Source organism: Miniopterus schreibersii (assembly GCF_964146895.1).
Source record: "Miniopterus schreibersii genome assembly, chromosome: 9".
Classification (NCBI taxonomy): domain Eukaryota; kingdom Metazoa; phylum Chordata; class Mammalia; order Chiroptera; family Miniopteridae; genus Miniopterus; species Miniopterus schreibersii.
In genome coordinates, this window is record NC_138118.1 from 66,871,370 (window position 1) to 66,897,125 (window position 25,756).

Consider the following 25,756-nt stretch of genomic DNA (forward strand, 5'->3'; position numbering starts at 1 on the left):
CTTTATCCATTAAATGAAGCCAATCCTAAGTTTTTGTGAATTGAATGTGTCAATATAGGTCAGGTGTCTCAAACTGTACACGGCACAAACTAAAAGCTTAATGAATGTCAGATATTATTGCCATTAATCTTTCATGATTTAAAACACAGCATAAAAACTAAATTCCCCTTCTCCCTGAAAAGAGTCTGAAATAACACTGAGTACTAATGGAAGGTGTTTGTTTTCATTGTCTTTCATTTATTCTCTTGGGACCCAGGCTGATGAAAAGTGACCTTTTATGAAAGACAAGAATAATGCTATTACCACAGCCACCACCATCCTGGAACATATCTGACCTTGAGTAAGTTATTTAACCTTCCAAAGCCTCAGTTTTCACCATCTGAAAAATGGTGATAACCATTATTTAAAGTTTGTGTAAATATTTAATAAGTACTAAAATAACGTGTTATGGCGATTATACCTCAATTAAAAAAATACATGTAATACTAGCACTTAGCACAATGCTTATACTAATCTAATATTAAGACTTCTCCTATCACTCTCGAAACAGTTTCGCGCCCAATCTTAAGGTAAGAGCTAACATTGATTCATCTCTTTCTCTCATCCCTTATCCCTCACCCCAAGGGAACTCATTAGCAAACTCTTTCTGTTTCAGTTCCAGAATGTAGCTCAGATCCATCCAAATGCCTGTCACTATCCTTGTCCAGCCCCAGACTACTCTGATAGATCTTGTCGCCCAGCTGCTGGTCAGAACAATCCATTCTCCACGTAGAGCCAAGGTGAACTTGAAAGCATATCAATCAGGTGATGCTCAAAGCCTTCAATAGCTTCCTATTACCCTTAGAATCAGATGCTCGCTCTTTACAGTCATTTTTCTACATGACCTGACCCCTGTTCATCTTTTACTTTACCTCTTACCACTTTTCCCCCACCTCCAGAGGCTCTGGTCACACCCTCCTTACTGTTTCTTTAACACACTGAGCTTCCACTCTTCTTTCAAAGAGGCCTCCGAGATCCACCTATAAAGTAGTATCCTCAATACTCCACCCAGTTCTTCTTCATTAATTCTGCCTTGTTCTTTTCAAACCTCTTATAATGGGAAGTTATACTTATATATCCACTTACACTTATTTAATGTCCTACTATCAGAAGTAAGTTCCTTGAAGATAATTATATTATTGGTCATGGTCTATTCCCTGTTTTATTATTTCATTGTTCTATTATGGATCATGATCATGTTCCTATTCTTAGTGCCAACAGCAGTGCCTAGCATATTTTTGAAATGTAATAAAATATTCATTATACAAATGAAAATAGAAATTTAGGGGTATAAATATCTGACAAATCATATCTCATTATGAAGAAAACTATAGGGGGAGTTTTTCTATAGAGAAGGAAGCCCTCAAATCCCCAAATGGAGGCAAAAGGACAGATGGGAGACTTTTGTCTGGAGGTCTCATATATAATTTCCTCATAAACTATTCTGAAATAAATACAAAAAAGGTTAAGAGAAACTTTATCAGCTTTGTTTCATTCTAGAGTGTATAATTGGTCTGTGGTATTTAAAGGTTTACTTAGGCTAACACAAACATTCTGAAGATAAATCACTGTCAAGGGCATATAATGCCTAAAACCTGAATGCAATGGCTCTGTAACATAAATAAGGGAAAAAAGGGTAAATGGTGATAGGTCCAAAGCTTAGATATTATGATTATTTAGTTGTAGAAGTATGGGATTAGTTAGTTATAGGAGTATATAATACTTAGTAAGCAAAAATGAAAGTGACGTAGAATTTCAGCTACTCTACTCACTGTGCATGGGGTCTGCATCCACGGTTCCCCATCGATCTGCATTGGCAAAGACTTGCTAGTCCTGGAAGAAAATATTTTATTTTAGGTAAAACACTGAAATACTTTACCTAACAGAACTACATATGTAAGATACAAGATGATGAGACCAGGAAATGTGAATATGTTAATAGCTGGGCCCTAAAATTATCAATTTTAAAAGGGACTTCAACTCTTGCTTATTAATGAATATCCTGAAATGCACGTTGATCACAGGGATGTTGAGTTTCTGGTAAATGTGGTGATATAAACAAAGACTCTGATGTCCCCCCAATATATAGGGTATATGTTTGATGGGAAAATCAGAATTCCTACAACCAGAAGAGGTTCCTTGTTTTTATGCAAACCCACACTGCAAAGCTGGTAAAAAGTGTTTGATACCTCAGATTTTCCAATATCAACACTTTCATATAAATAATACCAATTATATCTGTACTGTAATCCATGCTTTCACCTTAGGGTCAAATATACCTTTTTTACTACAGGTAAAATTTTGGAAAAAGTATTTCTTGACAAGGTTGAAATTGAAAACATATATAAAATCTTAATTATTCTGATGATTAATTATTTAATTTTATAGAAAAACTGGTGCACTTTAGTCCATGAAAGAATTTAAGTTAATCATGTTTTAACAGTGTTTTCATTGGGTAATTTGCCCAGCAGCTACTTCGATGCTCCAGTGAACTAAACTGAGTGTGACCCAGATTGGAGGGGATGAAATTTGTATGTTAGAATTGAATCCATGGTTTCAATAAGAGAATAACTAATCCCAATGAACCTGATAATAATAGCTAACCAATTTTCATTATTTTGAAATGTATCAGTATTAATCATTGATAACTTGAGGCACAAATAAGACAAATGTTGCTATCAGAGTCTTGCATTCTTATAATTAGTTTGTAGTTATGCCATGTCAATCCCTTTTTTCAACTATAAAGAACTACCTGATGACCACAGAGGAACACTGGGCCAGCCGCCTCCCAGCACTTTTCAGTCCCGTGTATATTTGCCCCATCTCCATGGCTCCTTCCAAGCCAACCACCTCCAGCAACTGATCACTCAGATCTGAAAGGAAACAGAAGTCTTGTAAGTTACAGTGCATAAGCACATGTGTACAATTAAGTGGCATTAGACACTGAGTTAAAAAATAAAAGCTACTTCCAAAGAAAGCTTCTCTGTCTTGGATACTGAAAGTAATGAAAAGATGGCCTATTTATGAAATTCTCAGTTTAACTAAACCTTGAGGTGCTGTGGGAAAAGATTTGCTGTCAGCTTACTCTAAAACAAAATGGGAAGAATGGATCGTGAGCCAAATAATGCCAAAAAATATACCAGTAGTTTTTAACATCAACAAACTTAATGTTATTCCACATGTATATGTAGAACATTATACATCCCACATCAGACACTTGGCAGCAAACACACATTTCAGCACTATAAATAAAGTATGAGAATACGCTGTCAAATAAGATTTTGTTAAATCACTCCAACGAAAGACCTAAGAGATCATGCAATTAAAGTTCTCATTTTAGAGAGAAGGCTGAGCCTCTAAGTCACTGAGTGACTTGTACAGAGTCATACGTAACTCCACGCATAAGTTCAAGAAACAATATTAATTTCGTGAAATGTTTTCCTGATGATAGGAATACACAATGGAAATACTATTTGGAAGTAGACTAGATAATTAGCACAGTACAATCATTTTTGTTAACAGAGGACAGGAGAAAGAGGTGGATAGTAATAAGCATTGCCTTTGAGCATTACAAAGTGCCTGTCACTGGACTTTCTATATATATTATCTTGTTTGCTCCACCTGAAAGCCATTTGAAGACAAATATGATTATTCCCATTTATAGACACAGAAGCTGAGAATTACAGAAGTTAACTAATTTATTCATATCCACATACCTAGGAAGCGACAGAGCCAGAGTTTGAACCCAACCACTTTGACGCATTAACCACTTTGCTATTTTTGATAAATCAGCCATATAAAAAAGAAAACCTTGAAAAATTAGAGAAATGTTTCTTTCGTAGGAGGGGAGATGGGAGGGACTTTTTTACTGAGCCAGAAAAGCAAAGGTTGCACTCACGTCAGTAGAATCCCATAGAACCCAGCTCTGACACGCAGCCCGTTAGCTTACCTACTGAGCTCAGGATGCTTGAACTTTGGACTTGGAGGTAAAATCCTAGATGCACATATATGGTCTTTTAATATTCTCATGAATTTTCAAATGTAAATAAGTAGTTTAATATTGCTTTAGTAGCGAAAAAAGCTGGAGGTTGTGTCAGATTGGGCAGGTCTGACGATTACACGAGGTAATCTTGTAAGGGTGATAGTTGAAGTTCTTGAAGGAAAACAGGCAAATATGTTTCATCTGGACTCCATTTTGTAGGGAAAATCTTCATTCTCTGCTAATCAATTTTAGCATGGAATTCAGAGGTGGAGATGATACATTTTCAGGGTCATTCAAGTGTGTGGCAAATAGCATTTTGAAATCCCAAAGTTTGTTAGGCCCATGATCACTGGCAAATTTAATATAAACCTTTGAAATAGAAAGTCTGACCAAGTATTTTTTCAAGTAAACTGATAAAAAAATTTATATTTTTAAACTTTAAGCTACAGCTGCAATATTAGATTTCTCTAAGTAAAAACAACCTTTTAACCCAAAGTCAAATGTTAACAAGTCATAATAATTTAGAGCATTCACCTTGCTGTTCTAAACCCTATGTAGACTTATTTCTCATGAAACTTATTCTGTTTCTAGTTTAAATTTATATTGCCAAGAACAGATGGACAAGAAATGGAAACATATTCTTTCAGCTGTAGCCGGCACTAAAATGTGCTTGGCTCTATAGCCTGGGTGTAAATACAGCATTTCTTAGATACGTCAACCAGAAAACTACACTGTGGCAAGCACAAAAGCCACAGATGTGTGCCTGGTGACATCTATAAAACCACCACCACAACAAGAAGATTGAAGTTCGTGTATTGTATTATACATTTTGCACTGCCCGATTTGTGAGCAGGTGAAATTGCATGCTAATTTGTAGTGATCTGGTTGATAAGAACTATTCTACAAGAAATGAAACACTTTCTCACAACAGAGTTAATCTGTGAGCCCTAACTTTTCCATGAATCACAGGGATTTTCTACACCCACACCATATTGCTACTGTCTACCACTCTCTTCCTAATTTTTTTCTTTCTTTTAATTTGTCTTTCTATTTCTCCTGGCAAAAATGCCCTGATATTCAATTCAACCATTAATAATCATTAATGATGTATTTCTGGTGGATTTAGAAGACTGATGCTTTCAAACTTTCATGTTCTTGCTAACACAAAGAACTGCATAGAAAGGGTAGAATATTTACTAACTCTGGCAAAGGTAAATAAATACATATTCCTTTTAATTAGGTGCTCAGAAAAAAATAAAAACAAACTCTAAATTTGTGCTGCACAAATTTGCTCCCATAACACTTTCACAGTTTTTGATACAACAGTCTGCAGTGTCTGTGTACAACTGATGCCTCTTACACATTGTTTTTGAGATCAGGGGCCCTGATTGATTTCAGACTAAGATAGTTTCTGTCTATATAACTTTGAACTCTATTTCTATATGCAGTAATATCTAAAAATATCAAAGACTTTCTCACTTCACGTTTTAGCTAAGTTTTATTTGAAGTGCAAGACCCCTTGGGAAGTAATGACCAACCAGATGAACCTATTTAATTGGTTTGCTACCTGGCTACTGATTTTATACTTAAGAGTAAGAGTAGCTAACTACAGCCCATGAATAAAATCTGGCCCACTGCCTATTTTTAAATGGCTTGTTAGTTAAAGATGGTCTTTATATGCTTACAAAGTAGAAAATTTTTTCAAAGAATAATATATTGTGACATCTGAAGATTATATAAAATTCAAATTTCAGTGTTCATAAATTAGTTTTTACTGGAACACAGCCACACTCATTCGTTTAGGTTTTGTCTATGTTTGCTTTCACACTACAATAGCGGAGTAGTTGCAACAGAGACCATATGGCCCACAAAGCCTAAAACAGTGACTATATGGACCTTTAGAGAAAAAGTGCCAAGCTCTGCTTAAGAGAACATTAACTCTTCCAGGCCAATGAGGATTTCACTTTAGCATTGCTCCTAGAGTTGGTAAATGGCATTAGGGTGGCCTAAAAGTCCCAATTCCTCAGTGCATGTATCTCTGTGTAGAACACTGTTCTCAACCATGCAGTCCCACCACAATCGTGTGCAGTGAGGTATCTCACAATCAGTTTGTTATTAATAATGAAATACCCATGTGTCCATAAGCTTTATGATAAAAAGAACTAGAGCAGCTTAACGTTCAACATTCAGCTCAGCCATTGCATCCTGGTTGGCTTCCTTGAGTGTGAGAAAAAGAAGTAGAGTATAGGTAGGAAAGCAAAAGTTGCATCCAGACCTGAACATCCAGGTGAGTCAGATGACCTGTGTGAGTCACCTACCAAGTATTGAGAAATCCTACATCTTGATATTCTGAAGTGTTTGTCTATCCAGAGGAAGATACTGCTTTTGTTTTGGGAGAAACAGTGCATTTCTGAAAGAACTGACATGTCTTTCCCAATGCTCCATGGGGTAACGGAGGCAAGAGAATCTGTCAAATTTGGTATTTTCATATTTAAAATAAAAAGGTCTATAATAAGTGCTTCAGAAGAAAGAAACTTAGTGAAACAACCCAAACTGGATGACATTAGAGCAAGATTTTCAACACTGGGTCAGTGACTCTGAATGCAGAAAAACACCATTTTATTTACACTAATATATAATTGAAGATAAGTACTTCTTTCAAGTACAAATTTAGGGAAGAAATCATAGTTGTAGTAAAAATACCTGTGACTTTGCCACTGACAGATATCAGATATTTTCTTATCATAGCGATTTTCAACCTTTTTCATCTCATGGCACACATCAACTAATTAATAAAATTCTGTGGTACACCAAAAAATATATTATACTTTTTGCTGATCTGACAAAAACCAACAACAAACTTACCACCATCACAAACAAAAAAACAGGTAATTTTGACTGATTTACAAACAATAATAATAAATAATAATAATAATAGTAATTACCTACCCTTTTTGCTTCTAAGTGACTTTTTAAAAAATCAGGTGCCAATACTTGTATATAAAGATTTCTGGTACCAAGAATTAACCAATCAGGCACAACTTCATTATGCGATGTGACCAATAAGATGCCGCCCTAGTATATGACCTGTGTATTTTGGTTCAAGACAGGGCAGTCACACCGGAAGGCTATTGTTATGTTGGCTGTTGTCATTTTTCTTTTTTTGACAATCTAAGGGAAAAGAGGTCAGTGCCCTTGACTAAATAGTCAGGTATTGCATGTTTTACAAATTTCAGCACACTGGTTGAAAATTGTGGCCTTATCACATTACAGTTGTTGGAGTGTTTCAAAATGCTATTTATACTAATTATTACTTTTACATCTTCATACTTATTGATCCTCTGTTAGATTTTTAAAGTTAACTTATTAAAAAAGAAGCTCACATATTACTAAATCAAAATTTTAACAGCATTTCAATATAATTGGTATTTTTAACCTGTAAAACTTTGTTAGCCTGTATATATTTTTATGAGTTTTAAAACATTGCTCTGAGAAGAGCCTGAGAAGAGCCTGTAGACTTGCAGAAAGGACTACAGCACAAACAGTTAAGAAGCCCTTCCTTAGAGTCTAACTTGCCTTTGACTTTGTAAATCTTTCCTGAATGTCGTCAGTGCTGCATCGCTTTGTTCCACAGTGATTGGGGGTAGGACTGTAAAGACCCGAAAGTCAGGGGTGAGGTAGATTCCAGAGCACAGGAGCGGCACAGCTACTAAGTGGGCAGTGTTTGTTCATAGCTTAATCTCATCATTTTGACAGTTATGCCCTGTTAATAAGTCTCATTATGTAATTGTTTCAGACTGCCATATGTGAGGGACAGGAGAGGATGCCTTACACACACAGACTGCATGTGGGCTGGAGCATTTGAGCACTTCATAGAATATAGTGTGTACTGAAGTGAGGGGCAGGGCGTACTCCTTTGTGCCTGGTGTCCTGCAACCGGCCACAACACTGTGGGAGGCCATGCCCTGGGGCACACCCTTTGGCTCAGCAGGGACATGTTGAAATCACTATACATCGCTAATTAGATCATCATCTAGTGAGTCCTCAGTTGGCCAGGGTGAGCCCGAGCCAGCCATGGAGGTGTACCTTTGAGAGTGGGTAGACTGTGTGTTGTGCCTTCGAGTGTGGGTAGACTCTGTGTCTTCCAGTGGTGCTTTATTTACCTAGTAACCTCGGCAACATGCGTGAGGATCCAGAATAAACTTTTAAAAGGCCAATGTATGCATGAAATCCATCCGTCAAAGCAAATACTTCAAGAATTCTTCCTTGACACGTCCATTTATTGCCCATTGATTTGGATTGTTTCTCACAAGCATAAATAGTTATTTTCCCAGACCTCCATACCTGAGAAAATGCAATTAGAAGAGGGGGTGAGTGGAGAGAGCTAAAGCAAAATTTTATTGATATGGACTCTGTGTTTCCCGGTACACATGTGCAAATATTAAAGCAGACTTTTAACACCTTAGGAAACATATTATGCAATTACAGGTATATCAAGAAAATGGAAAGGGGATATACATATATATATATATATATATATATATATATATATATATACACACACACACACACACACACACACACACACACACACATACACATATATGCATATATACACACATATATGTATATACATGTATATACATATATATGTATGGATACACACTATATGCTTTCTATGGGCAGTTCTCTGTTCAGGCACTTATAGGCATTTTTCCATTTAAGAATTATAACCATCATTTAAGGCTGGTGTTAGTCCCCTCATTTTATTGATTAGAAAACTATGTTACTTATCCAAGTCTTCACATATAGCTGAAAATCTGGTTTTCCAACTAGGTATTCCTGATTAAAAATTCCATGCAACTGTATATACAGACAATACTAAGAACTAACCAATTAAATGTTATCAATGATGAAAAAGAAAAACATTACAAAGAAATGTATATGTAACACCTTGAAATGGTATCACTAATTATCTTACCACTAAATAGTTTCAGATGTCACCAAATTGAAAAACAGTATAAAATTCTCGTTTACAATGACTACTGAGATCATGTATGAATCATACTCTGAAGAATCTCTATAAGAAGGCTAAGAAAAGCGAAATACTTTTTGGAAAAATTTCCATCCCAAATGGTCTGGTACAAAAATGGATTAACTAGAGTTATTTGGAAAACGTAGCAGTGTGAAATATCCCATTTCCTGTTGAAATCTAAAAGATAAGGGGTTAAGGTACATATACGGAATATATATATATAAAACGGAATCACATGCCTGCCTTTAAAAATGACTTTTAAAGAATGGATTTGATCATCTCTTTGAACGCCATCTGGTTTTTGAAAACAACCAGCTAGAGCTGACTCTAACTATGTATTTTCATTCTAAAATTCTGAACTTCCCTAAATGAATCCAAAAAAAGTAAAGACCAGAAATCACAGTGTGGCATATTGTCAACAGCCTTCCTTCTTGTGACCAAAGTGTTTCAGGGCCTTCCAATCACTTTGTTATGGTGTGCTTGAGAAGTGATCTTCACCCCGGGAACACACAACCCAAGAAACACACGCATTTCATTCACAAGGCTCAGAGGGAAGCAGCTCAAGGGACCCTGAGCGCTGCCACTTCTGGGTGCTTGAGTCGGTTTCTTCTAGTCCAGCTTTGTGCAGGGACTAAAGGCGGTGGCCTGCTTTCGGTGTGAATGAGCTATTGGTGTGTGTAGGGATGTTTTCACAGACCAAGCCTCTCCTGCCCTCTTCCATAAACCAAGCTACTTCACTCGTCGCTCCTCATATTAACACTGTTACTAAACAAAGCAAGTGCTCATGAAGGATGGCTGGTGTCAGCAAATTCTGAAGAGCTGCCAGAGGGGCACCTGCACCCTAACACTGACGCCTGCTAAGGGGGTGAAGTCAACAGGAAGATCACCCACCCTTATTCTCCTAAGAATTAAGCAGTTTCAACAATTAAAAAACCCCCCACACACCTAAATTAAAATCCAATTTATTAGGGGGCAGTGCCAGATTACTTTACATATGACTATGCAATCATTACATTCAGTTTTCAGAACCACTGTGAAAATCAGTTATTTTCTTGAAATATAATATAGAATAGAATAGAATGGCAGGTTTTACTGTCCCCTTAATTTAATTTCAATGAAACATGAAAAACACTTGTGGAAAAAACCAATAAAATGAAAAACACACACATGGTAATGGATTTAAACTTACTTGTGAAGTTAATGCTAAAAATGAAAATAAGGACAACAGAGTGATAAATAATAGGGACTTACACTAAAAATTTCCCCGCATAACAGATCTGGTTTTTATTTCCAGTTTATCCCGGTAACATATAAATATTGTGCTCCTTCCTAGCAAAAGATTGAGAGGTTCTATTGTCCCGGGGTTTCTGTGCTTTCTCAGACCACTTGCATAAACGTGCACTGCTGGGCAGAAGTCAGTCTTACTTTCCGGGCAGAATGTCTTCAGAAAAGAGGTTACATGACTAAATAGAATGAAATCCCAGTCGCCTTCCTTTAGAGCTTTTTGGTATCTGTAAAATATAGGATTATACCCTGAAATCTGGTGTCCTGCCAAAGGACCCTCGACAACCTGCTGAGCTGAAGGCTTTTGCACAACAGGGATGCCACAGTTTCTGGTTAGAACAGTGTGTGTGTTTAAGGAGTTTGCTGTAAGGAAGGACTGAGGACCCCCATGGACAGAGAAAAAGACATGAGAACAGAACTGAGACAGGAACTGTTATTGTCTCAAGCACCAGTGACACAGCATCAGCACTGCCTCGCTGTTTAAAGATGAGTGGTTTTGAATCATCAATGCCTCTAGGAAAAAATTATTCAAGTCAGAGAATGCTCTGCCTAGGTGTTTTTTTTCCATCTTTTTCAGCTTATAAGACATTGTAGACAGATGGACCTTTGTACCTAATAAGCTCCGTGTTAACGAGTTGGTATAGCTTAGTATACACCTGAGTTCTTCTATTTTGTATACTTCCTCCCTTTTTCCCCCCTTTCTTCTGCAGTAAGATAATTTTATTTTATGACTTTATGGCTACAGAAAAAGAATTATATTACATTTGGGATTACTAAATTGAATTAATGTTGACATAAGTAGTTTTATTTGGAAGGGATTTTAAATTAATCCCATTTGTAAATACTTATAAGAAATACAATATCCTTTGTCATGTCAGTTACGAAGTTAGCAGAGAAATCCATTCAACACATGAAATCACTTAGACGAGAGAACTTGCAACCTAGGGCTGTATAGGAGATTTTCAGTATCTATTCACCTCATGATGTTTATTAATCATGTACTGACAAGTTTCCAAAGAGCTTGACTTAAAAAAAGAATAAGCCCTTGTACATAGACATGTTGAGGGATTCAGATAAACACAAAAGGTCTCTGTGAAAAAGTTTTCCTTTACGTTTAAAAACGCATGTCATTTTATCTTTATAAAAGAGCTGCACTGATACTAATCCAGCTTTTAGAAAATACAGAAACATTCATGAGTAATAGTAACGTGAAAAGCAGAAACGGAACATTCAAAGTACCTTCATCCCTAACAACCCTGGTGAACACAAGAGAAGTTCAGTGCAAACTTTCAGATTCCCAACACTGAGCAGTTAAGCATTTTATCTCCCCTTTCAAGAAGCTGCTTTGGGGGTCGGAGAAGCCAAAACCTCTTTCATAGTACAAACTTTACTAATATAGCTCATTCTTCTCCTACCTCCTCTTAGAAAAGAAATGTCCTTTTTAAAACTAGTTTATAATACTTTTGCATTGATACCCTTGTTACAAAGAAAAATTATTCTATTTAGTCGTATTCTTTTAAAATGTATTTGTTTAAAAGGGCTTCACTGTATTGGTCTTGTAGCCCTTCATACAACAGAACAAAAGCAGTTCTATGAAAGAAGTCTAAACTTGGACAAACCGTAAAAAAAAAAGCAAAGTTCCTCTCTGTTTTTATCAAATTTGATTGCTGCAGCTGTTCCCAGTTTCTGTATTTTAAAAATAGCCTTATTCAGTGCCTTGTTGGCTAAAGGCCAGAGTGCCATTAGAACATGCTGTACGGAAAACCTCTATTCAGTTACAGATACAGAAATATATTTAAGATCAGTGGGGGTCATCTGCAGCAAACAGTTGTAAAGGGAAATAGAATTTTAATGTGTTTGGACTGATCGCCACTTTTACCAGACAGTTTAAAGTTCCTGTGCAGAGAGCTTTCTTATTAACTTTTTTTTCCTCTTAGGTAAAAATGCAGACTGACTATCAATTTCATTGGGAAAATATTATTACAAAGGTTTGTTTCTCCAATAGCAGTCATTTAACTGAGATAACACATTTCAAAGAATACCTACTAGTGGTTCTGTTTGACAAGTTCACAGGTATACATCCATCCAGGGAGAGTGAGGTATTACTGAGCAAATGTTACAAATGAAATCATAAATCCTCTCTGATACAGGCCACCTAACTCAGGTCATCAGGTGTGAAACAGACCAATGTGCCCAAGGAAAATGAGTTGAGGGACTCATTTTGGTCCCTATATGTACTTTGAAATGTTTATCTCAGCTATACAACTGCTATTTGAGAAAAAGACTGATAAATTCATACTTTTGGGCTTGACATGTATGCGGACAGGTCAAATAATTGAATTTTTCAGTCCAGTCTCAGAGTTGTACTCAACATCAGTTCTTTCCTTTTTCCTCAACAAAAGAATAAAACGTGCATTTGGGACTAAACAGATTTATAAAGAAATGTTAATTTGAGTTGCATGTTAAAAAAAAATATGTTTTGCATGGATTGTCAATAAAATGAAAAGGATTCTGAAGCCAGGGAATGAGAGTGATAAGAATCAGAAAGCAGGGCTCTAGGGAGAACCTGGGTTAGAAGTTTAACTTTATAGAAATTTACACCATTGGCAAGAAGTAAAGCATCTGAGATCTCACCTTTCTTGAAAGCTGACAAGTTAGCCTCCACAGTTTTGGGGAGAGATTGGGGCTGGCAGAAGACATGAATCTCTGGAGTCAGAGACCCAAGATTTTATTACCCACAGCATTTATGTCAATCGGCCAAACTTCAGTTTCCATGGGGTGAAATAAAGAGCATTTAAACCATAGAGTCAAAGGGGGACAGGGCAACTAGGTCAGCACTCTGCAGGCTTCTTGGGACAGGACTGGGCTCACTGTGGACCTAAGAACAGAAATAAGACCCAGAGAAGCCTTCTTTCCACAGGGAACGGGAATGAAGAGATGATGCCCAGGTGCCCTAGGTCCAAGGTATAGTAGAACCAAAGGTTCGGTGGGATTGAATTGGTAAGAAGAACAGATCTGCACTAGAACAGGGTTGTTGGCAGCACACTCTAAGGAAGCTCTTTATTTGACTATTAAGTTAATACAATTAGTTTACTAGGTTATTAATGATTTCAGAAATAGTAGTGATGACAGAGTTCACAACTTCTTAGAATTCCGAACAGCAATATTACAAAACAAGACATTTATTATCTACCACATGCTTATTATAATCTCAGAAATAAAAGAAAACTGTCAAAACAAAAAAATAAAGGAAAATATTAAAATCATATGTATCCGTTGTTAGGCTAGGTGCTGAGTTTGTAGTGGTAAGCAGGACATCAACAGAAACTCTTCATATCATCACTGAGAGAAAGGAGAAGTTTCCAGTTCACTGTGGGTCCAGAATTGGGCACAAATTGAGCTCCCTGAGGGCAGCCTGCCACTGCACAGGGGGAGCTGCTCTGATTCCTAAATTGTTTGAGCGCTTGGACTCGGCCTTCCCTGAACATAGCCATGGATTTTTCAGGTACAGAAGCGAATACATCCATTTTGTGTCTTTTTAAATCATTTTAAATTTAACCATGGAAACTAAAAACAGTCTAGCTTTGTTTAGCCTGTTGCATTGGGTTTCTTTCACTTGCAGTTAAATGACACCTAAGTGACATGACTTCTGGTTCTTACTACTGGCAGATTCATCGTCCTCTTTGTATCACCAAAGTAGTGTCATTCTCCTTCAGTGACACCTTTAATTGAATTGTATTTCTTTTATTATTTTTTTAATCCTCACCTGAGGATATTTTTTCAGAGAGTGGAAGGGAGAGAGAGAGAGAAACATCTATGTGAAACAGACACATCGATTGGTTGCCTCTGGCATGTGCCCCAACTTGAGCCAAGTCTGCAACCAAGGTACCTGCCCTTGGCTGGAATCGAACCCAGGACCCTTCAGTCCACTGGTCAACGCTCTAACCACTGAGCAAAACCAGCTAGGGCTTGATTTGTACTTCTTAATGAGCCAGAACCTTGGCATTCAGCTCACCATAACCTTAATTTTACTTCCAATGCTCTTCTATGTAAATTTTTACATCTTCTCCAAACTATCTCCTGTCCCCTAATTAGGCCTGATTGTCACTACTGTGCACCCAATAATATGAAAGCTTTTCCTTCCTTTCCTACTTAAACTGTGGGTCTTTTAAGGTTCAGTTTAATAGCATCTCTTTTGTAATGCTTTCTCTTATGTCACCAACCCAAAGCTGAATTTAATAAAAGCACAATATCTTTATGACCCTTTGGGCACTCAACCTAGCTGATGTGTCTCAGTTGGTTGGGCATCAGTCCATGCATGGAAAGGTTCCTGGTCCAATTCCTGGTCAGGGCCCATGCCCAGGTTGTGGGCTCAATCACTAGTAGAGAACTTGCAGGAGGCAGCCGATTGATGTTTTACTCTCTTATTGATGTTTCTCTGTCTCTGTCTCTCTCTCTCCCTTCCTCTCTCTAAACATATCCTCAGGTGAGGATTCAAAATAAAATGTAATGTACTATAATTAGTGCTAAAATAGACACATATTCAAAATATACATTGCCAAAAAAGGAAAGTGTTTAATTCTATGAATGATGGTTGGGAGTGGGGGCACTAGAGATGGGAGGAATTTCGGGAAAGTCTTCCTGTAAGTGAAGATATTGAAGTCAAATTAGGTACCGAGGTGAGGACTCACATGGAGGGCCTTATAAACCTTGCTTAGGGGTTTGGATTTTCCCTGCAGTTGGGGTGTGGGGGTTGGAGGGCAGATAAGATTTCTAAGCTTAAATAGAGAAGTGATTAGGTGCATTTTAAAAAGAACATTTAGCGAGTCATGTGGAAGATGGATTGTAAGGAAATGAGTTAAGAAGCAGGATGATCAATTAGAGGGGCACAGAAATAATCCTCGTGAGAAATGACAAGGAGTTAAAGTAATGCTGTGACCCTGTGCATGAGAGCTGTTTAGGAGGTAGAGCCGACGGTGGCGTGTCTTGGGAGCTGGGGAGGGTTAGAAGGCACAGTGATGCCGGGTCAGGCTTGTGAGAAAGCCGATGGCAAGGCCACTAACCAAGATAAGGAAAAGGGGGGGAAAAACCAAGTGGGGAGGTAGGGGACATGGGCTGGTTCACACAGAGCTCCCTGAGAGTCCACAGAGGACAGCTCGGGGAAAACTTCTCTGTAGGTACGAATACTATTTTCAAATTAATGTCCAATCTATGGGTATGAAACCTATATTGTGTTGCTTTGGAGTTTGTTGTTTTGTTTTTAGATTACAAATGCAGAACCTGGCACAAAACAGACAATCAATAAGCATATGTTGAATTAGTAATAGTGTACTGTATTAAGTACACTTGAAGCTTTCCTGATAGTCTTATATCATTGTCTCAGAAAGAAAGACAGATTCACCTTTGAATTTGTTTTACAATGAGCAGTAGCTGGGAAAAAAAAAAAGGCTCATGATTTCAGAGAAAATTTCTCGAAGTGACAAATGCATTTCTTTGATTGAAAATAGACATTGATAGATTATCTTTATGTGGTGGTTATTTTTATATTTATCTGGCACTATTTAGTTTCCCACATTTTTTAATGATTTAATTTACTCATAGTACTTAGAACTATGCTTATGCTATTGTTAGATGATTTCTTTTTTCTTTTTTTTTAATATATCTTTATTGATTTTAGAGAGAGGAAAGGAAAGGGAGAGAGAGAGATAGAAACATCAATGATGAGAGAGACATTGATCGAGCCCGCAACCCGGGCATGTGCCCTGACCGGGAATCCAACCCTGATCGCCTGGATCCTAGGTTGACGCTCAACCACTGAGCCATGCCTGGCTGGGCTAGATGATTTCTTTTTTAACTTGCAACCCAAAGTGTTCTTTACTGATATAATTTTAAAGAAAGGGTAAAGAAGTCAAACAAGATAAATTAACTGCCCACAGTTATACAGAGAGTGTCTAGAGTTTTATACTCACAATGCCACAACTCCTCCCTGCATCTCAAGGATACTGATGGAAAGATTCCTTAGATAATTGTCATTAAATAATAATGCCTTATCAAGGCAATTTTCAAAGGCAAATGCTGTTGTTATTTAGTCATTCTGTTTGCTGGAAACTCCTTTGTCATAATTAATTCTGCTCAATCTCATCATGATTTAAGAATATTTATAACCTCATTATTTTTACTGACGGCTCTAAAGATTGAAATCAATTTGCCGCATTCATTGATATCTTTAAACAGCATAACTAAGTTTGAAGTCTGTAACAATATAATACAGCTGTCTACGAAATGTTTTGTTTTCAACTATTTCCAAAAGTGATTAAGATCTCATAGCATTTTTAAAACTCAAAAATTCCTTCTCTAAATCAGAAATGGCCAGGTGCTTATGTTTCATTGTAAAATGCTGGTCATACCATAACACTTAGTTTTCAGAAGTATTTTACGAATTTTGAATTCTATTAAATGATTTATTTTTTCCAGATAAGTCATCATGCAAGAGGCACTTACTTATTACACATGTTTTTCAGCATATGTTGCAAGTTTATTTTAATGCTGAAGAGGCAAATTATGATCAAAGCCGAATTCTGCCCAATTTAAACTCTTCCAAGCTATTTTCATACATTCACTCGTGTAATACTGTAAGATTTACATTAAAATGAACACTCCTCTACAATTAAGTGATTCAGTCAACATTAAAAAAAAAAGGTGCAAATGTTTGCAACATGAAAAAAAAAAAAATCAACAGATGTGAGAATAATCTCTGCTTGGGGGCTAGTATCAAAGAGAATAGTAGCCAGGGAAAAAAAATTCAACTTTTATTCTTTCTATACTCTAAAGTTTCTCTATATCCATGTTAAAGAAAATACACAAAACAAGCCTAAGATCTTCCCTTATGATGAGAGTTGGATTTGCCAGTAAATTAGAGTAAGTAGCCAATAATAAGCTACGCAGCCAACAATAGCACTTGGAGATGGATGGGTAGATATTTTCATTTTGCCTCATTCTCATAGTTTTCTATTCGGATAATGAATATGTTCCAAGGGCAGCACATTTTTACCCATGTTCAGAGAAGGTTCCTCTGTACAAACCAGAATATTTAGCATAAAAGCACTGAAATGGAAGTTAGCCAGCCAGGATGCAACAATGACAAGAAAAGCTTGTGGTTCCCAAGGTCACTGGACCTGCAGGCTGTACACACACCACATAACTCTAGGGTCGCCATTCGCATCTTAGTGAAGCAAATGGCATCTCCTCAAATTTTCCAGAGCACACCCTGCACAATCACAGACACTGGGGCCCCAGAAAATACCACTAATCTATGGGACACATGAAGAGGTTTATTTAGATGCACACATGGGATCCGAGTGCTTCACACACCGTCATTTCTGTCCCCACGAGGCACATGTTATGGCTACGGTGCTAGCCAAAGGAAAACTTCATGTGCCACTGGACAATCTGAAATGTTTAGATAATCAGAAACTTCTGGTATAATAGCACCAATAATAGGTGTTTAAGTGTCATTCCTTTTCTCTCCTTCCCTGGGGGCTGCAGGGTAATTATCCTCCTGTCCTCTAGCTGAGCTTCCCTGGCCGTCTGTTTGAGAAAACACAAGTGGAAATGGCGCTCACTGACACGCATGCTCCTAAACGGGGACACTGAGTTAATGTCACTGCATTTAAAGTATTGTCCGTTAATGTTTTTTCAAATAATGAACATTTAGAGACATCGTTGACGTATATTAAGTCACATACTTTGAAATGAGGACAGTACTTTTGTTTATAAAATCCAACATGCTCTCCTGTAGTAGATGGAATTTTGACATATGGGCGCTCCTAACTGTGGCCTGATAGATGCATCCATGTTCAACTCTGAGATGACCAAAGCTTTTTGTTCTGATGAATTGCACTTCTTCTATACACTTCTATAAGTATCCTTGCTGAACCAAACATTCTGAGTGTGCTTATATACAGAATATCCCCACAAATGTATGCACACACTGAATAATAATTATAAAGGCAGTGTCTATTAAAATACATTTTCAAAACTGAGCTATCAGCTGTTAAAGTGTGCACACATTTTCTAGGACACCCTGTATGTGTCTGTCTAGATAAAAATGAGTGAGAAATTGATTAGCCTGAGCTCTCTGGTTAAGTCACTGACCATCCTTCAATCCATTACGTGAGACCACCTCTTCCCCCCCTATTTAAATTGAGAAATATAAAAGTGCTGAGAAAACATAGGGTTTATGGTTTGGTGAGAAGTTCATATGACCTAATTTATCTCATAAAAATCTTCATCGGCTCTTTGCCCATGAGAACTAAAAGGTTCAACTTCTTAGTCAACTGGCTAAAAACAAGTTTAGAGTGTTTGGGAACATTGTGAAACAGCCAAAACCCCTGTTGTAACAACACGACAACAATTATTTTCCATACACAAAAAAGAATATTAAATGCAGGGTCATGGGTATGGGAAGGGAACATATGCTCAGGTGGATCAACTCAAGGAGAAAAAACAGTATTACTATGAATATTTTTTGTTCTTTATCTGTTAGTTATTTTCATGCAATTCTTTAAAATAAGGCAATGTGCTTTTATTTGGAGAAACTTCAAGCATTTGAATAAACCCTGTGTGTATGTGTGTGTGTGTGTGTGTGTGGTGTGTACCAGCCCAAATCATTAGGTGTTCAACAAAAATATAGTTTTTATCTCCCATTAATCAACTTTATTCTGCCTCCATGTTCCCATTACTCCAACTTATCAGTAAATTAGATCTCAGCTATTTTACAGGCTGGTTTCCTCTCTAAAGATTGTACAGTAGCCAGGAAAGTTTGAGAACAGCCTCTCAGTCTTAGTGTGTCATTGCTACCGTCATTCATGTTATTTGAACTTGCATTCAACGATACCCTGCACATGTGGGACTGAGGAAACTTGCCAAGACTTGTCCTGGGGCTGCCACCCAGCTCTTCCATCTGAGGGTCTTACTACCTCTTCAGGAGTCTTCCATGGAGACAACTGTGGTTCTACACTGTTCTGGGGGCCCAAGCAAGCCTTTCCCCTGCCTACCCCAGCAGAACCTCTTCTTTCTCTGTCCTTACCCCTAAAATCTTCTGTTTCTTTGGGACATCTCATATCATCACTCTGGAGAGTAAAAGTCACAAATTGTTGGCCAGAGAGCTGAATGTGGTCCACAGAACTATTTGACTCATACCATATTTTATTATAGGTAGAGATACAGACAGATTAATGGACGGATAGATAAATGTAAACAACTATAGACTTTGAATAGATCATTTCTGATATATAACACTAACCAGGTGATAATTTACTAACACACATATTTGAAAGAAAATATTGTGTGCTAACTACAAGCTGTCAATTTCTTAAAGCATCAGTATTACTGAGATAACTTAGAAACATGTGTCCTAATAGAAATTCCAGTCTATTAAAGAGAGGAGGTGGTGTGTGGAATCAACATAGCAAAGAGTTCATTAACTCACAAATTTAAAAAAAGTGGTAGGGGTTATAACAGGGCTGAGTAAAAGGTACTAGGTCATTTGTAGGAAGGGAAATTAACCAACTTCATGGAAAAATTTCTCATAGCATGTCATGTGTCAGCAACAACCTATGGAATCTGTCTCAGCCAGGCAAACAGGTGGTCAATGGTGGTTTCAGGAATATAAATTCTGCCTATAGCAGAAGGCAGTTGGGGTCAGCAGGTGATCTATCAGGATAAGATCCATCAGTGTGTGACTCATCAACATGTGATCCACCAGCATGTGACTAGGCTTCACCAATCAGATGCACCAATGTGAGACTTTAATTTGGAAAGCAGTGGCTTGAAAAAGATGGTAAACAGGCAGAGACAATTCTTGCCAGGACAGCATCCTGTGTCCAGTGTCTCTATGGCAGGTGCTGTACTTATGCACAAAAGCAATGACAATGAAGTTCCCCCTGGAAACCTCATTGGACTCTGTGTGACTCCTGCCTGCATGGCTTTCAAGCCAGAGTCTCTGTCCTTTGGAAAGACTCTAGGGCTTCTAATATCATTAAATAAATTACTTTTTTTTTCTTACATGAGACTGGATCCTGTTTGCAACTAAAATTCCTTACTGATATATGTGTCAAAGTAAAACTATGATTTTTATCCTGAGAGGGCAACCTTTTTAGTTTCATTCATTACTGTACTTCGGAATAGAGTGAGGGTGAGAGTGTAAACATGGAACAAAAGAGAAGAAATAGATTCCAATATTATATCCTCAAAGAAAAGTAATATAGACTTAAATTATCAACCTCAAAATGTAAATATGACATCAACACTTCCCCTGCAATCCTTGAACATGCCTACATAATTTTGTAAAGTTTTACTCTATGATACTTCCCAGCAAAGTTTTATAGCGATTAAACATGCAGGCTTTATAATAGGAGTCTATGTCCAGATTGTTGCTTCTTAAGTTATCACTTGTGTGACCTTGAAAAAATATTTAATCTTTGCAAGCACCCGTGTCTTCATCTGTAAAATGAAACACAAATGCCTGGTGAGAGAATATATTCAGCACTTATCACGGTGATTGGCACAGGGCAGGAACTCAATAGTTGCTGTTAATGTCATAAAAAATGAAAACATTGTTAAACTAGAAAAGAATTGTAAGAATGAGAAGTGGAATAGTGGGTACCAGGACTCTGGATCTTTGAGCTGTGCTAGGAGTGCGGTATTAGGGGGCCTTAAAAACTCAAAAAGAACCAAGACTAGTCTAGGATAAAGTATATTCTATTTAATTCTCACATTTGAAGTAGGAGGCAGGAAGGGTTAATGAGGGTTTAAGTTCTACTTCAAGTGGCCCTCATCCATTTCCCTGGATGCCAGCGGCTGTACATATTCTCCCTCTCTTTCTTCGAAGTTATAGATTTATGTTTCTTTGTGCCTGTGTATACACCTAGGCTAGCATTTATTTATTGAACAAAAGAGTGCAAAATGAAAATAGTTGCATTAAATTTAGAATATTTAAAGAAGCTGCCTTTTGTTGGCTCCTTTCCTCATTTTACTGTGTTCTAGCTCTGTCTTTAATTTCAGAATATAGGAATACATACTAGGTAGCCTTTGCAGCTCGCTTTCTTCCCCAGCTATTCACAGAACACACTGCTAGTGTTTGTTCGGCCCTATCCCAGGGCTGGAAGAGTTGTCAGAAATCAACAAAAGGACATTCACAGCCCCCTGGATATATAGTTTTTATTTTTTCATTTATCTTCTTTGCTCCTTCACTCTTCCTTTTGAATTTTATTCTTTCCACTCAATCCCTTAATTAGCTGGCTCCTTGGTAGCCTCTAATTCTACACAATGAATTACTAAATTACTAGAGTAATATTGGCATAATGGCATCCATTGTTTCTCTCTTCTCTGTGGGCTGCATGTATAAATCTCAAACAGAATATAATTGTGGCTATATGCAGAGTGGGAAATAAGCAGGGCATTGAGTTTAAACCTGGGAAACTATTACTACTGATGAAAAAAAACACACAAACTTAACCATCACCACTCATCAATTTTTAAAATGTAGCTTATGTTTAAACATTTATTTGTTTCAAATGAATAATGAAAGGCAGTTCTATCTCCCCCAAACCAAAATTAAGTAGCAATGAAGTTCCTTTTCATAGAGAGATGCATTTCAAAATTAGTATTTGGAAAGATACAGGCACTGCTTGCAACTATAAAAACAAGATCAAAACATTCTGATGCCCTTTCCCTACTTCAGTAGGACAGCCACTACACAAGGATATTCTCGGGAGTAATGATCTTGCCTCCCTCCCAAGGTTTTTTTTATCCCATATTCAGGAGGTCATACCCAGTCTTCAGCTGCACAGAGCTCCACTCCTATTAATTTAAAATGGGGCTTGAAAGCAGATTTTCACATACAGGAAAATCTGCTCCTTAAGAGGTAAGCTCTACCAACATCCTATTTGGAGAACAGAGCTTTCGAAAAAATTATCTACTTATATAATCCATCTTCTTCATTAATAAAAAATAAAAACTTAGAGCAGAAGTTAATAAAATATATTTTGCTTCAACATAGTTCAAGATATCTCCACATATTAGTAACAGTTTTTTTTTGGGGGGGGTAATCTGGTATTGTTATTTTTATCACCATCATCATTTTGTTAAGCTATCTGGCAGATACAAAAGGTTATTCACCCTGTGGCTGTGTCGTTTTTAGAAAAATGTTGAGCATTCATAGGAAAGAATGAAAGAAATCTGGTTGAAGATGCAGGTGCACTAATAAATGGGTGATCTTTGGATTACAGTATTTATGTGTGCGATGGCAAAGCTAAACAGAAACCTAAATGTTACACACACAAAGTGGTACAACAAGAACATCTGTGTTGGGGGGATTGAACTGGCATGGCTAACACCTCCAGTGCCAGGTGCAAAGGAAATTTCAATACAGCTTGAGTAATCTTGACTGCTAGCATCTGCCTGCATCAGATTATCTCCTATGTTGCTAGTCTACCACCATCCATTAGAGCATTTATATGATACATCTGGTGGTGCAATGGCCAAGCAAGAAACAGCAGTGCCTCCATTACTGGGGGCAAACGCCTGACTCTTTTACTCAACACAAAGGCAAACAGGAATTCTTTTCAGGCCCAAGGGCAGCCGGCCAACTCTATGAGACTGAGTAGCAGATAGCACCCTAGAAAGATGGTTGCTTTGTCCTTTCTGTTTAGTTAGATTCATATTCATGTGCCTCATCTGGAGAAGGTTAGATTCTTCAGTTTAAAATTCTGTCTATATATTTCATTGCCAGGAAAATCACAGAGTTTAAATGTGTTGCAAGAATCATAACCGAGTTCTAAGGGTGAGTTGGCTTGATCCAAAGTCTCAACATTACATCTGACTTTCAGAATCAATCAGTGTGGTAGGTGAGGACAGTGGACATCTCCATCCACTAGTGTCCGTAACATGACTCTTCACAGGCCACGTCCCTCTCTTCAGACCTCACTTACCCTCAACCAATGTCAATGCCACCTGGTGCAGAGAAACTAGAAGTTACCAGCTGCAGAATTCCACCACCTGGGAACCTACAGGAACCAGTGCCAGCCTTTCCCCCTTTGCTTCTACTTCCTGGTACAATGGATTGGGGGGCTCTTTACAAAGCAAGCTCATCTCCTGCTTTATAGCCTCACATTTTCTTGATTTCCTTATGCCCCCTTCCTCTCCATTGGATCTTGGCCACCCAAATTTCAAACCATTCAGGACTCTCCCCTTAAAAGAAAACTTCTGTAGATGCTCTGTTCTCTTGCAATGAACACCTTAGTATAGCTATGCATGTGTGACAAGGTGGTTAATGACAAACCTGGGAGAAAATTAGTTTTTGAGCAGCATTTTTTTCTCAAGGGTAAAATAAGAAAACTATATTAAAAGCACCTCACAAAGTTCAGGGCCCCATACTAAGCATAAACATCAGTCATTCGCCCTCTTCCCTCCTTAAATGCACATTCCCTTCCTCTCAAATTTCAGGACAGTCTATGCATGCAGATGAATCCAGGATAAAAATGATGATAGTGAAACAAAATAATAATCACTCACACATTGAGCTTTTAATAAGTGCAGTTACTGTACAGCTGTTTTGTGTGTTTTCTCTCATTTAATCCTCAACAGTCCCATAAGGTGGGTACTAGTAGTATCCCCATTTTACAGATGAAGAAACTGAGACACAGAGTTAACTAACTGGCCTAATTAATTAATGGTGAAGATACGATTTGCAAGTAACCATTATGGTTTTGGATTTGAGCTCTTATCTAATAAGATTACGACGATGTTACTTCTCTGTGCACTGAAAGAGAGCTTATGAAAAAGACTCAGAAGGCAGGAACTTTATTGAGAAAAGTCAAACATTTTCAAACATATTTGCTTATATGATGTTAAGCTCATTTCCTTCTATACGTGTCCCACTGTGTACATACGGCTTGCATGTTATTTCTTCAAGCAGATCGATTTGCAGGTTCACTGGCAAAGAGTTGCCAAGCTCTTACCATGTGTCAAGCCTACGCTAGGGCTTTAAAGGGGTGAGCAAGCAGATATCACTCTTACCTTCTTGGGGTTTACAGTCTAATGAGGATAACAGATTTAAAACAAAAACTAAGATACAAAATTGCAAATGATAATAAATACTATGAAAGAAATGAAAAAATTGCCATGATGAGAAAGAATAATAAAGAGACCTAATTTTGATATTTTCCTTTAGCTTTTAAACTTGGTCAGAAGCTGGAAGGAATATGTTTAAAAAGAAATAAAATGACGCCAGTAAAATATAGGTGAATATTATTCAAATATCAGCCATGCCCAAATATTTTGGGTTTTTTGTTTGTTTGTTTTTACTTATCATGGCCACACTAGCGTATTGCTCTGTCATGAGTAATAAACTTGGTTTAAAATATTATTACAAACACAAATGATAGAATAAAAACCGGTTATGCTCTTGAGAGTGAGCTGTGCTCCTCTCAAGGCAGCTGAGTCTCCACCATTCTCTCCTTTTCTTCACTCTCTTCTCCCTTCGTTCATGAGGTCTAGGTGGTGACAAGTCCATTGCATAAGAACCCACAGTCCTGCCCCTACCCTTGTAATAAGTCCCTTTGTAAATAAACCCTTCTCAAGTTATCCTAACTTGAGTGTTTAATCTGTTTCCTATTAGGACTCTTATTTAAATGTTAAATTTTATTTGGCTTTGAAATGAACTAAGTTTTATTTAGTAGGGTGGATTCATATAAACACAGATACACCCACCAGACATAGCTTTGTGTTCATGAGACTGCAGTCGTCAAAAAGAATTTGAGCAAAAAGAATAATTATTTCCAATATGAGGTATTCTAATACTAATGTGTTCAAAATAGGGAACAGAAAAAGAAATGTACTGGTTTATTCAGAGGAAATGGAGAAAGAATTCCAAATCTTTTCCAAATAGATAATAAATTTGAGCTGTAGCCTAACTTAGCCATGGCACTTGAAGTTATATTTACAAGGTCAAAGTGTAAAAAAGAGTTATAAATCTTGATCAAGATTACTCTATGTGGCTCAACGCTAAAACCGTCTTGCAAAAGGACTCAACAGTTAAATAAAAATATCACTCTAATAAAAAAATAATAAAAACCACAATGGTATTTGCTGAACTTCATAGGTGAATTTGTTGGTGGTCTAAGATGCCTGCCAACAAAAGCTCTTTTTGTGCTGTGAATTGACCGAAGGCCAGATGCTAATGGGAATGAAGACCTCATCTGCTTTGGAAGTGGCTCTTGCCCATAATGAATAAGAGATGGCTTGAAGGAAGATAAGGGAAAGCTAATCATACTTTTGTCTATTTATGGACTTTCTAGACTAAGATATTATAATGTTTGAAGAAGAAGCTAAACCACCACTCCTGGGACAAAGAG

At 37.4% G+C, this 25,756-nt stretch overlaps 1 protein-coding gene across 5 annotated transcripts in view; it reads right to left on the reverse strand.

Annotated features, from left to right (window-relative positions):
* DGKB (diacylglycerol kinase beta) overlaps positions 1-25,756 on the reverse strand; it is a 527,029-nt gene that overhangs the window by 23,951 nt on the left and 477,322 nt on the right. For all 5 annotated transcript variants that reach the window (XM_081146772.1, XM_081146768.1, XM_081146770.1 and 2 more), the window contains 2 exons: positions 2,792-2,912; positions 1,812-1,872 (listed from right to left, as the gene is read on the reverse strand). In XM_081146772.1, the coding sequence (XP_081002898.1) occupies positions 1,812-1,872; positions 2,792-2,912 (182 nt within the window). The remainder of the gene's footprint in view (positions 1-1,811; positions 1,873-2,791; positions 2,913-25,756) is intronic.